The sequence below is a fragment of the Neodiprion virginianus genome, chromosome 1 (genome assembly GCF_021901495.1).
Source record: "Neodiprion virginianus isolate iyNeoVirg1 chromosome 1, iyNeoVirg1.1, whole genome shotgun sequence".
NCBI lineage: Eukaryota > Metazoa > Arthropoda > Insecta > Hymenoptera > Diprionidae > Neodiprion > Neodiprion virginianus.
Window position 1 is genome coordinate 32,374,173 of NC_060877.1, and position 12,616 is coordinate 32,386,788.

General features: G+C 38.9%; 1 protein-coding gene and 1 long non-coding RNA gene across 3 annotated transcripts in view; one reads left to right on the forward strand and one right to left on the reverse strand.

The window, feature by feature from the left end:
* The window catches only part of LOC124308496 (protein FAM13A), a 42,570-nt gene that overhangs the window by 4,686 nt on the left and 25,268 nt on the right, over positions 1-12,616 (reverse strand). The window contains exons 5-8 of the mRNA XM_046771255.1: positions 2,367-2,537; positions 1,648-1,783; positions 860-1,093; positions 14-217 (exon numbers count right to left, since the gene is read on the reverse strand). Of these exons, the coding sequence (XP_046627211.1) occupies positions 14-217; positions 860-1,093; positions 1,648-1,783; positions 2,367-2,537 (745 nt within the window). The remainder of the gene's footprint in view (positions 1-13; positions 218-859; positions 1,094-1,647; positions 1,784-2,366; positions 2,538-12,616) is intronic.
* On the forward strand, positions 4,332-6,988 carry LOC124308571 (uncharacterized). 2 transcript variants are annotated; one of them, XR_006909028.1, is made up of 4 exons: positions 4,332-4,463; positions 5,409-5,584; positions 5,916-6,086; positions 6,552-6,988. It is a non-coding gene; the product is annotated as an uncharacterized LOC124308571 (long non-coding RNA). The 2 variants fall into 2 exon arrangements; XR_006909024.1 differs by lacking the exon at positions 4,332-4,463 and having other exon boundaries at positions 5,106-5,584.

A 12,616-nucleotide genomic window follows, 5' to 3' on the forward strand; every position in this document is an offset into this window, starting at 1 on the left:
AACTGAAACTCACAGGAGCTTGTCTATGCGTGAATCCCCAATTTGTTAGACTGGGATTGCTGCACTCGTCGAGTTCGACCGTCGGAGGTCTGGCTGGCGATGGCGAACGGCTCGGTCCACTGCTGAGCATCTCCAAAAAACTTTGTCCACTGGCTTTGTTGTGACTATTGGTGTGATTTGATACCGAGTAAATGTTTTCCGTCTCTTCTTCATTTTCCTTGAAAAATAACATGCCGTTGTACCGTCATGTTAATTTGCTGCAGGTGTTTGAATCGCCGATCAATTAATAGTACAGACATATATCATGCACGAGGCTTTACTCATTAGTTAATTACAATGAAACTGTCAAAAAAGTGTTAATCAACGAGGAAAAAGACGCACATCGGTATTCCATATTATTTATCTTCAAGTTAGAGGGCTTGGGAAATTTGATGTTCCGTGTGTACCATGGGTACAAATTACAGGCTTCAAATGGTAAAAAAATCATAACATAAAGTATCGTTATTTACGATATATTCTCAATGTTATCGTGGCCGTGATTAGGCGACGACCGCCAAACTATTCGCAAGTCTTGTTAGAGGGGCGTAATAGCAAATCATTTCCTAGGCACACAGTTCCGATGTATATATATTCAAAGGATTTAGAATGCAAAATATGTTTGAAAAACGCCGATTATATCTAGGCCCGATATAGCCGGAGGTCAAGTTAGTTATTGCGCGCAAGTGTGTATAAATAAATAAATTTGCACATCAACGAGACGGAAAATAAACGAACTACATATAAACCGTCCAATTTTCGAATCAGGACTCGTTACCCGATCACGAAAAAATCGACGATCAACGAGGAACGGTTTATATACCTTGCTCGAGCCTTGATCGCCGTCTTTCTCCCCGTGAATCCTTCGCCTTCGAGCTTGTCGTCTCCCCCTGGGTGTCACGCTTCGGCTGAAACGCTCGCTGCTCCTGAGGCGTTCAGCATCGCATTCGAATCTCTCGGCCGCAAGAACTACGTCGCAAGGCGAGGGAACCGGAGACGGTTTGTTGGATACCGGCGAAATGTTGGTACGCTCGTGGAGCGGAAGACCCGCGCATCGCTGGAAAAAAAGAAAACGATTACACCATATTACTCGATGCGTGAGTCCAACTCCGAGATAAAATATTTCAAGCACAGGTAACTGACTGATTCGTCGACGTTTCTTATTTCAGATTTATCGTGCGAACACGTGCAAAAAATAGAGGGTGAGTTTCCGAGTTGTGGAAAAATTCTAGAATTTAATACAATAATCGCGAAATGTTATCACATTACTTGTGTTTCGGTCATAAGATTGACGATTGATAATCAGTGGCTGGGTACAGGCGAAAAAAAAGTTACAAAATATAAGTTATTACATTGTTAGAAACTCGATATTTATGTTGCGCAGTTAACAATCGATGTAGTTATGTTAAATGACAATCGTTACATGCATTTTCCAAGACCTCCCCCGACTATTTTCAGATTTTTTACCGTCCGTAATTATCCGAGCTCTGAGCGATAGTAAAACGTCTACAATCGACACCGTGTATTAACGGATGTCTCGGTTTGAAACGAAAGTAAAATTACCGAATCTCGTTCAAGTGGGAAAAAGAGTCGATAGATTTACGAGCTTACCACTCCATGGCCCATATCCTGGCCGGCTTTTGGCGGCAAGTGTTTCGCGCTGTTGAAATCTTCGTGACTGCTTACACGACGAATGGAATCCGCACTCTTGCGTACTGGTTCTGGGACCCGTTCTTCGCTGTTACTTCTGTAAAAAAAGAAGAAAAAAAAAAATCCAGCGATATCACAGATGCAGCAACATTGGCGTAACAAAAGAACTGGTTCAATTTCAAGGCGTGCTTATTCAAGCCAACGCAACGTCGCGATGCAGCAGCTTGCAGATTTTAATCGTACGTTATGCAGATCAGGTATCGCGTATCTCTTATATTATACGTTCGTTAATTGGGAAGGGGCAGTTTGCCGACGAGTGAAGTTGGTACGGAATGTTCGAATAATGTCTCGTTATACTGTGCAGGACGTATCATTCAAATTGCGTAATTATATATTTATTGCCGATCATGAATTTAAAACAATCGGCGCAGACACAATGTGCCATTAACCCTTTTTCAGTCACGCAATTCCGTTACGTAAAAATGCAAAATGATTCAGGAATTTGCATGGTTTATAGAAAAAAAAAAAAAAAAAATTGACAAGAGAGAAGGTCAGAATTATAGCGGCTTCTGCGACTAATGGGGTTAATTAAAATTCCCTTCCAGCAATATCTTTCGCTATTATAAATCGTAAGCTCCGGAAGAATCGCGGGTTCTCGTTAGCACTAATTAATCGGTTACCTAACTAATTTTCGCTCCTGACAGCAGGACTCGCGTCGATCCTTGCGCTTCCTCGGCTTCAGCGCGCTGAGGAACGTCGAACTCTCCGATTCTCTCAGATTATCTTTCGAACCTTTATCGCAGGCTCTGCAATCGTTTGTAATAACGCCGTTAAACGTTGTGTCTCTGATACTGTAACAGAAATAAATCGGCACATCGTTAGTAGGGTGAAAGATGAAATTTTATAATATCACCGAGCACGGATCAAGACAATAATTAATTACATATACACGTATATTGAGAATATCATGCAGAGTTTTTGAAAAATTTCATTTCCATATAAACGTGAGTCACAATTTTCATTTCGACGAAGCTGAAGTTAGTAGCGTTATTAACGTAACGAAACACCAAAGAATAATTTGATGAATGACTTTGAAAATAAGTTGATTTTTCAAAATATGAATATGTTTCGTTTATTATGGTTTACTAAATTGCAGATAATTCTGAATGCGCGAAGTAACGCGATGCGATTTCCTAAACACGCACCGTTACAGTTAACGTTACCCTAACTTCAACCCCGTTTATAATCACGGCTCACAGCCCAGTGACGGTCATAAAATCTCGTCAATAATCGTGAAGAGTTTTGAAAACGTATAAGGTTGTATAAATGTTGCCTGCACTACATATATTAGCGGTTTATGACCATGATAATAATAAATACGACGATGACGTCTAATGCACGACACACAATACGATGATAATTAACAGAAGGTAGCGCTAAAAAATTATATTTCGTAAGAGAGTGAATCACTGTTCCATATTCGATATGCAATTGAATTATAACGATCACATATATTATACACGTAATATCTAAGAAATTATAAAATGACGTTGTTATTATATTCAATTTTTAAATTTACACGGAAACGTGCCTAAATATAATATAATAATTACATATCGAAGATAAGTTTTGTTCACATTAGTACGAGTTTTATTCTCCTCTTCCCTTGTCCTTTTCTCCTTCAAGGTAATTCTACAAGAATTCCAACAACGCGACAAAGCCGACGACATACAGTTATTTCGGAGTACTAATTGCACTTATTGTTAATTATACATAAATTCTATGGCACACGGTCGAATTTCTCTCTTTCCCTAATTTCGCGTGACGATAAATTCACCCGCAAAATGACGAAACTAAGGATTCAGCTATACCGTGTATATGTATAACACAATATAAATGGTGTATGGTGTACAGTATAATACATACTTGATTAGGGTTCAGTATCGCGTGCTTGATAAATTAGGTGGTGAAATATTCATGTGATAACGAATACGAGTTTCCTTCTCCAGTACTGCAGTACCGGTGTAAAAACGAATCTGTTAGCTATTGTAAAAAACATTTATATATTTCTCACTCTAGCTATATTAAAATCCGATCGATCAGAAGAACCAGCAAACAAAACCGTCGATTTTCAAACAAAGTTTCCTTTATATATTTATATTTCCCACGGTTAAAACTGATCATCAATCATCGAATTAAAAATAATTCTCAATTTTCAATATCAGTTTGAATAAAAAAAAAAAAAATCCCGCCACACTTGTTCGGCTAATTTTTTCACTTCTCTCCACGTTATCTCATACGAAATTATTGTACATTAGGAAACTTTTCAACACGTTCGCACACAGGCATTTACATACACGTACGTAATTACGCATATACATCTATAATACACACGTATACACTTGAGCAAGAACTCGTCGAGCTGTACCGACGTGACGCGCGGCGTCGATCCGATACTTTCGAACCAACGAACAAACGAACGGTACGAAAGCCGGGGAGGAACTGTGCCGGCAAACCAGTCGACCTAAAGTCTATATTCGTATCGTGCGAGTTGCCGGGCGAGGAATAGAAGGAACGCGCTGCGCTGCACGCGTGTGTTTCTGTGTTGGAGGAGGGAGGGGGGGACGTCGTGCACACACGCACGTCACGCTTGGCACGCCGCGTGTACGCTCGGCGACACGCGTGCAGCCGGCCACCGAAGCTACGTTGCAGCTTCGGCGGCTTCTACGTGTAGCTGCCAGGTTTGCAGTGTGCTGGCCGATGATGCGGCAAGGCGCGTGAGTGTGCCCGCATATGTCAATGACGAGTATGCATGCACGGTAGAACCTCGTTTATAAATCCGAGGTAATTTCGGGGAGAGCGTCGATACGTCGGACGAGTGAAATCTCGAACGATGTACTGAAATCGTGCGTACAATTCAAGCCGTTGCGATGTTCTCCCCTTGGCTTGAAAATTGGAACTGTAGCGGTTTACATCTCACTGAGATAAGTTTCATTTGTTACGGTAACTGGAATAATTCGGGGGAACAGGTATCGTTGGAATCAGTTGTTTGAATATTGTTGGGATTACGAGAAACGAGGTACGCGTAAACATTTTGCGATATCGTCGATCCGTTTTTGGTTATTGTAACGCAAAATCAGTTTAGGAGGTTTACTCTAATTTTTTAGTTAAATAAGGCCTTAAAGTCAATTTATTGTCGCACAAGCGTTAAATTTTCGCAACAGTTGCAAGAAAATATAGCAACAGTGATCGTAATGAGAAGGAATAGCAACGGATGTTAGACTTTCCGGTAACGGCTAGAAAACTAATTTTCATTTTCTACCTAGAACTATATTTTTCGATTGTGGTAAGAAATGAAAATAGTTAAGGACTGAGCGGTAAACGGAACTAAAAATTTGTCTCAGTGCTCGCTATGAAATTAAAAAAAAAAAAGACAAGAATCTTTTACAAGTTTACGCGTGTTCAAATAAAGTATCGCAATTATAAATGACGGATTATTCGGTTTCGTTGAGAGTTCTCCGTGCCAAACGAAGACAGACATCGGTCGATGCGAAGTGGTCGGATAACGTGGAACCTCGGTTAATCGAAGGTCGGATAAGCGAGGTTCTACCGTACATCATGTATGCTGCATTCGTAATATTATGTGAAAATTCAACACGCTTCGAAAGCTCAGCGGTACATAATAATTTTCCTATACTATCGTTCTTGATTTTTCAATGCAGAGAAACAGGAAACCACAGATAACGATGTTATCGCGGCTGTGCGACTCTGGTTTGGGTTCATTTCTCATTGTTAGGCCTGAGTTCACGAAACAATCTCGGAAAATGTTTTCCCGAGCACCCGTGAGCACAGGACCGAATTTAGAGAAGAGCGATGTGAGCCGAAGTCTCTTTTTTAGGTAAAATTTGTTAGCGAATGGTAGTCAAAATATGAAAAAAAATCACTCTTCTGATAAAAAAAATGTTGCCCCAATTTCATGAGGCATTTTTTCTTTTGCTTCCTCATGGCGGAAGCTTTGTGTCGGTGAAATTTTATTTTTTATTTTAACGAAATCACTAGTGATATTTCGTGGAAAAAAGCTCGTACAATTCCAGTCGCCTAACGATATAATTTAATTTATATAAAACGATATCTACGTATATTCGTTGACAGGATTGTATTGGTCTCGCAATAAATTATTGAAACACTGTAAAAATGAAAATTGTTTATCTTGTTTGAAATATACTTAGGGGCCTTTAAATACGGCCCTGTCGGTGAGCAGGGTTTATTCGAATTCTCGGAGTATCGTTCCTCCACAGCCCTGCGATCGATCTCATAAAGTGAGACGGCAGTGGAATCGGATGTAATAACACGATGTACAAGGGATATTTTCCAGCTGACCCTGAAACGACGGAGTACAGGTACGATTGAAAATATGCTGTAACAATAAAACGATTGCCTGCCTCAGGCGCCCGGATTTTTCCGCTGTAAGGAAAAGCTCACGGTATATAATTTTCTTCATCGTACGTACATACATGGTAAAATCAGGCTGACGTAACATTTGTTGTACAAGAAAATCATCGAGCGTAACAGTGATCGCAGTCCCAAAGTCGAGAATTGGGTCATGAGAAATGTCCGGTAAGTTTTCTGTGAAACAGGACCCACAATTCACTGTTACGAAAAGATAAATAATTCCAGACAATTTATAAAAATTCCTTTTTTGGTGTGTGATTCGCCAAATAAATATCGGATACGTGTTAAAATGCGTAGTTCGATGACGTGTGGTTTGCACACGGGACTGTTTTCGTTTTTTGTTATTCTTTCGAGAGTTAAAAAAGAGACTAAAATAATCGTTTTTAATTTTGTTTCGTTGTTTCTTTTTTTAGTCACCGCGGTGGGTGTGTGTATGACGTATTAGTCACGCGTGTGGTAACCATGTGACTGACGATCGGGCAAAGTGCGAAATATCGCTTGACGAACCCGCAGGATTTATGCAGGCTATTGAACGAATACCACAATAATTGTTTCCCTCGTCAATAAAGCTGGTTTCAACGAGTCATTCTACGACATTGTTTGAACAAATTCTCCCAGAGATATATTTTTAATTGTACTGTATCAATCGTTAGAATAAATTTATCTGTATTTCTTTCTCACCGACGAAAGTATTCAATATTAGTCAGACTACTTTTGCCATCAAAGAGTATCTTCAATTTGTGACAGGAAAATTTGAAGAAATAAATATTTCTATTCCCCTACACCCATATAATTGAAAAGGTTTGCAACATTTTGCGAAATGGTTCTTCGCTATCACTTGATGATGCCACTGTCAGTGTCACGTAGATGAGATAAAAATATGACACGTAATAAACACAATAAAATTACACACATATATAAATACGCACACGTACACACCCCACCCATATGCATGTATATATAACGGACTCTGGCGAGGCAGAGATTATACATCGAGATTTTGTTATTTTTTGCGCGAAGACGGAGGTAAGTTTTGCCTTTGAAAAATATTGTAAAGCGAGTCACTGCGCAGTAAAATAGCTAACGCTGCACATGATATAAGTTATAACGTGACTGTATAAGCTGTCTCTTCGGCGACGTATGTAATCACAATGCGAAGTCGTACAACTGATCGCTATTCGGTCGATACTGGTATATTACAATTTACGTCGAAAGCTCAGGTATTATTCAGCAGAAAGCTTCTTAGGTGACACAACCCGAACCGTCGCATCGCCCACGTAATTTATTTTTTTTTTTGTAATATTCTTATCAAATAAGCTCTGCTCTTGTTCGTTAAATCTTGGCAGTTAAACGGCTAATCACGTGTTTCGTTTCATAATAATTCTCCGAATTGTATGTAAAATGAAAAATACCACAGCGGGTGATGACGATTACGGGTACGTCAAGAAGTGATGAAAATTGCGATGTACGTTCGAAGTTGACGCTTAATTTAAAGGTATATAGACTTACAAGACGGGTTTGCGGACGATGCAAGGAAATCACGAGTGATATCGTTTGTAATTGCTAATTATTGGTGGAAATTATATAGATGATGGAAAATAGAGTATCATTCTTTAATTTACCGACTTATGTTCCTACTACGTATAATAGCGTAATTGTTAGTAGCTGCAATTATCGTCGATCGTACTACGCGTAGGTATTTCGATCATGCGGTGACAAGAGCGGTAAAAACGTACCGATATAATTATTGCACGTTAAAAGGTTCAAATAACATTCCACTGCGTACAACTTATTATAGAACAAGAGTATTGTGTGTGAAATTTGGAAAACGAGTCGTATTATTCGGAATCTGCTTTAAATTCATAATTACATTACACGCCGTTACGTGTCTCTCTGGCGTTTCATTGTCAGAGATATATGTTTTTCTTATAGAATGAGTACGTAGGTAAATCATATTTATCATATAACGACAATAATTCGAAAATATATTTTCCAAGCCCTATTACGCATGAATTTACCAAATACCAAAAACAAGATTGCTCATTGTTATTATTACCTCATTGACGGCCATCCGTTGTATTTCATAATTAGTCTTTGCGTAACCCTTATATTTACAATTTACAATTTACAAAGAAGATGTTAAAAATGAAATGATATTTAATAACGTGTCACTTCAATGATCCAAAGAAGATTCATCTCCCATCGACTTCCGGCGTGTGTGTTACGTGTGTTTGTTACAAATGACGGGGAACTCCATTCTGTTGCATCGAATTTCCGCCACCGCAAGCACAAGTTACTCATTCTACCGTTGATCATTCGGTGCACCCTGCAATTCCCGTCACCTTCCAATCGAAATAATATTTCGTCAGGCTTAGGCACCCTCAATGTAACAGGATTGTATCAAGTTGGCGAATTGAAAAAAAAAATTTAAAGCAGATGTACGAAACACTTTGGAAAACTGTGAAAAATGACGAATAATTCGAAACGGCGAAGAATGTCGGACGATAGATTTCAATAAAAAAAAAAAATAAAAAGATTGTAATCCTAAAAAATAAACATTCCGTGAGATATTTCCCGGTTATGTAACAGCTGCAGAGTAAAATTACAACTTTTTTGATGGTTTTGGGATAACGTTTTATCTATATTCCGCATTTGATGTACCAACACATTTTTGCACTGTCTGTATACCCGTTCTCATATACATATTGCGTTGTATATTTCATAGTCACACAAGTGTGCAATAAAAAATGTGCGCGCATTATCCGGGAACTGACTTGCCACGGAAAAACGACAGTTGTATATGATGGATTCACGCTACCGATAATAGTTCCCTTGACTTTGGCCTGCGTGATGTAAAATATACATGTATCTGTAACTGTGTGCTTACAGAGCTGTTAAAGAAGGGAGGAGAGAGAAAAAATAGAAACAGAAAAGGATTTATTATTATCCGTGACAATGTTGGAGAAAACGGAAATAGGTAAGGAAAACACTTAAGACTAATAATAATAAGTAAAAAGAAAATAAGTAAGAGTGAGAGAGAGAGATGCCGGTCAGCTTTGAAATATACCCGCACAGATAACTACAAAACCGCATAAATATCTCTTCTACTTATTAAATTTTATCTTTATACCTAACATGCGTCTCTTTATCTTTCTATTTTCGGATGTTTATTTTTCTCGCGTGAAAGAAGGCAGCTGTTAAGTTATCCGCGCAATATACAATAGAGTGTACATACGCGTAAAGTCCACGTAATCTTTCGATATGCGGAGGAGTTTAATTTTTTTTACATAATTTTTATTCCATTTCGAACAATTTTACAGCTTTTCTTGATCAAATTTTTTTCTAAAAATTTTCCATTCCATTGTTTCGACTTTTCTATACATTCTATACCGTTAACCGAAACTCTATTTTGCACGTATTACATCGTTAAAATAAAAAAAAATTATGAACAATTCGGGATGTAGAATGGTGTAAAACTTTTTCTATACAACTTAATATTGGACAAGAATAGTCGAATCGTAATGGTAAATAGAAATATGTCTACACGGAGTTGAATTGTTGAAAGGTACACGAAAGATACTAACCTTTGAACGGTAATTGATGGCTTCGTTGGTGAAAAATATACGCAAGTCAATTGAGAAAATTCAATTTTTTTTATAAATCGTTGAATCAAAAGAGTCGTATGGTCAACCAATGGATTGTTGTACGGTTCAGATTTCCATGATGCATTCGAAAATCGTAAGTTACGAATTCTCGTCGCGTGCTGCACAACGCACACGTCCTTGTTCACTTATGCATGATCGCCCAGTTTCCACCGTGGAAATATCAATATCAGCATTCGTCAGGTCAACGTTCTTTCGCGAATCCACGACGTGTTTGCGCACAGCAACTTTTACCGCAGCAGCGACTCGATCGATTATTTAAACAAGTAATCGCTGCTATCAACATCTCGGTGTGCAGGTATTACGCGTACATGTATATATATATTATACATATATGTGCGGTTCGTACTTCGCCGACGCACGGTTATAAAAAGAAATTGTGCACCGAGTGCAATAATGCACCCCCGTGCAGTTATTGACACCTCCCGACGATGTTATTAGAGCAGAAGGTATAATCCGTGATATTTTCAACAAGGTAATCGTCATCGTCATTATCATCGTACTCCGCTATTTCGAAACGTGTTATTTATTATCACTTTAGTTGTATTTACGAGCAACATGCGATTTTCGCATTACAATGCAATTGTAAAGATCGGTAAACAACCAGTGACCGGTTTTGTATTCGTAAAATTTTCGCAGGTATGTTTGCGAAAAAAAAAATCACCCATGGCCTCAATCATACCTCAGGTTTAATTTCTTGTACAACGATAAGCTGTTACAGTCATCCAAGCAGACAAATTAAAGCATAGATTTTTAGCATCGAGAACATTTTCAACAAGCTGATTTTTAAAACAATTCATATATCCCATGTAAAGACAATATCAATCGATAGATTTCCAATCCCTCGCAATATCTTTATTCGAGGAAAATCCTTCGCGATGATTCCCCCACGGAGTGCAATCCCTGTAAGTCGGATAAGAAAATGAAAGACGCGTACAGCGATTGAATGAAATCCATGACCGACCTGCAGTCGCAAGGTTCCCGGGCGTCAATAGAAATTATGCAAAATTTATCCCAGTTGGCATCAGGCCCGACAAAAAAATTATAAAGTGTATAACAATTCTTGCCTCATTAACATTTCGCCGAGTATTGAAGCCTTGGCTTTTATTTTTAGCTCGTTCTCACGCACGCGAACCGGTAAAATTGGCTTTTCTGCGATACGCGCGTACATACCTACCTGTACATAGGTGTGTATATATATATATACATATATATATACACACGATGCGAAGAGTCTGTACTTCGGGCGAATCGAAACTCGAAAATAGTACCAGCCCTCAAACATTATCGCTTATAGATGTCGTGCACCCAGCGGATATCCCGTGCGAGCTTTTAAATTGTATAAAAAAAAAAAAAATAAAAAAATTGTTAGAATTCAAAGACTCGGATAAAAATATACCTCAAGGTTGAACGGGCGTAGATATTTAAACGAACCTACGTATAGGTATGTATATAATACGCGATATCTAGCAAGATACATATTGTCAATCCGTTACAAACTACGCAGCTCGTCTAGTTTCTGCCACGCAAACGATGGCAATTTAATCCGCGAACAGTCTGACTAGGTATAAAATACCCCGCGATTTTAACGTGACGATCGTTCATTCGCCGAAGGTGTACAATTATAAGTGTAATAAACGTTGTTGCCCCATCCTGCCGAGCAGTATAATGGAACTTGTTACAATTTTTACGAGCGTGGCAAACGTGCGGTTATAAAATTTTTATACATCCAAAGACGATGTAAAATGCATCGCGGAAATATGAATTGCGCAACGATGAGCTTGCGATTTCGGTGCGTAATAGCACAAGCGCAGCTGGTTCTTAAAACAAGGAGCATAAGGTGTACTATGATTGGTATTCGGGGTGGGCACACTCAATTGGCGTTAGCTACAGTTGTGTTTATACATTACCTGGTCTGGCCACCAGGTACATATTGTATTATACGCTGTGTAAATGCGATCAGATTCACTGACTTCAAGACTTCGTTACGCAATCTATGCAAATTTGTAACATTCGACATAGCGGCGCGGTGGGCTGAAAATATTTTATCGCGATGTACGAATCGCTAGCTTTTATGTTACATCTATCGGTATAAATTTGTGAAAAAAAAACAAAAAAAAAAAAACGTTGACGGTATACGAAGCTACAGGTTTCGATGAGAAACTTGAAATAGTTTCTGACGGAAGAAAACCGTTCGATCGAAATTTCAGCAATTTTTTCGAGAATCCGAATTAAAGATCCGATTTTTCGCACAGTGATAATTGAATGACCCCAAGTGGCGGTAAAATGAATCGAAGAATGCCGGTGTTCAGGTTTCGTAACCAATTAATTGTACCACTGATTCTCCGCTCCGTTAAAGTAACCTTCGCATTGACTGAAGTTTGGTACAAGAGCCTCTAAATACTCGATGCTACGTATATTTCCTGCAGGAAATTCACCAGGTTTCACGGTCAACCTGTTCCAACAACCAGATGAAAAAAAAGACGTGGCTGAATAGGTTGAGTTTATTTTGAGAATTCTGCAAGCATGACACGCGCTTGCTGATTTAGAACTTGACCTGAAGTCAATCCATACCCGAATCAATTACCAGTATATACTTAAGGATGAGTCGACAAAGTGATTTATGCGTCGCTGAAGAGTCACGTGTGCACGTGTTCGACTGTCTCCATCTGTGCAATCACCTTTAAAAATTCGTCTAATATTTTTCGTCAAGGCGTGCCAGTTTGTTGCTGAGAGAATAAGCCAGACGCGAATCTGCGGCCGAGTTAAATCGAGCCTCAAAAACCGCATGGTAGACATTATAGGCGAGAGTACCG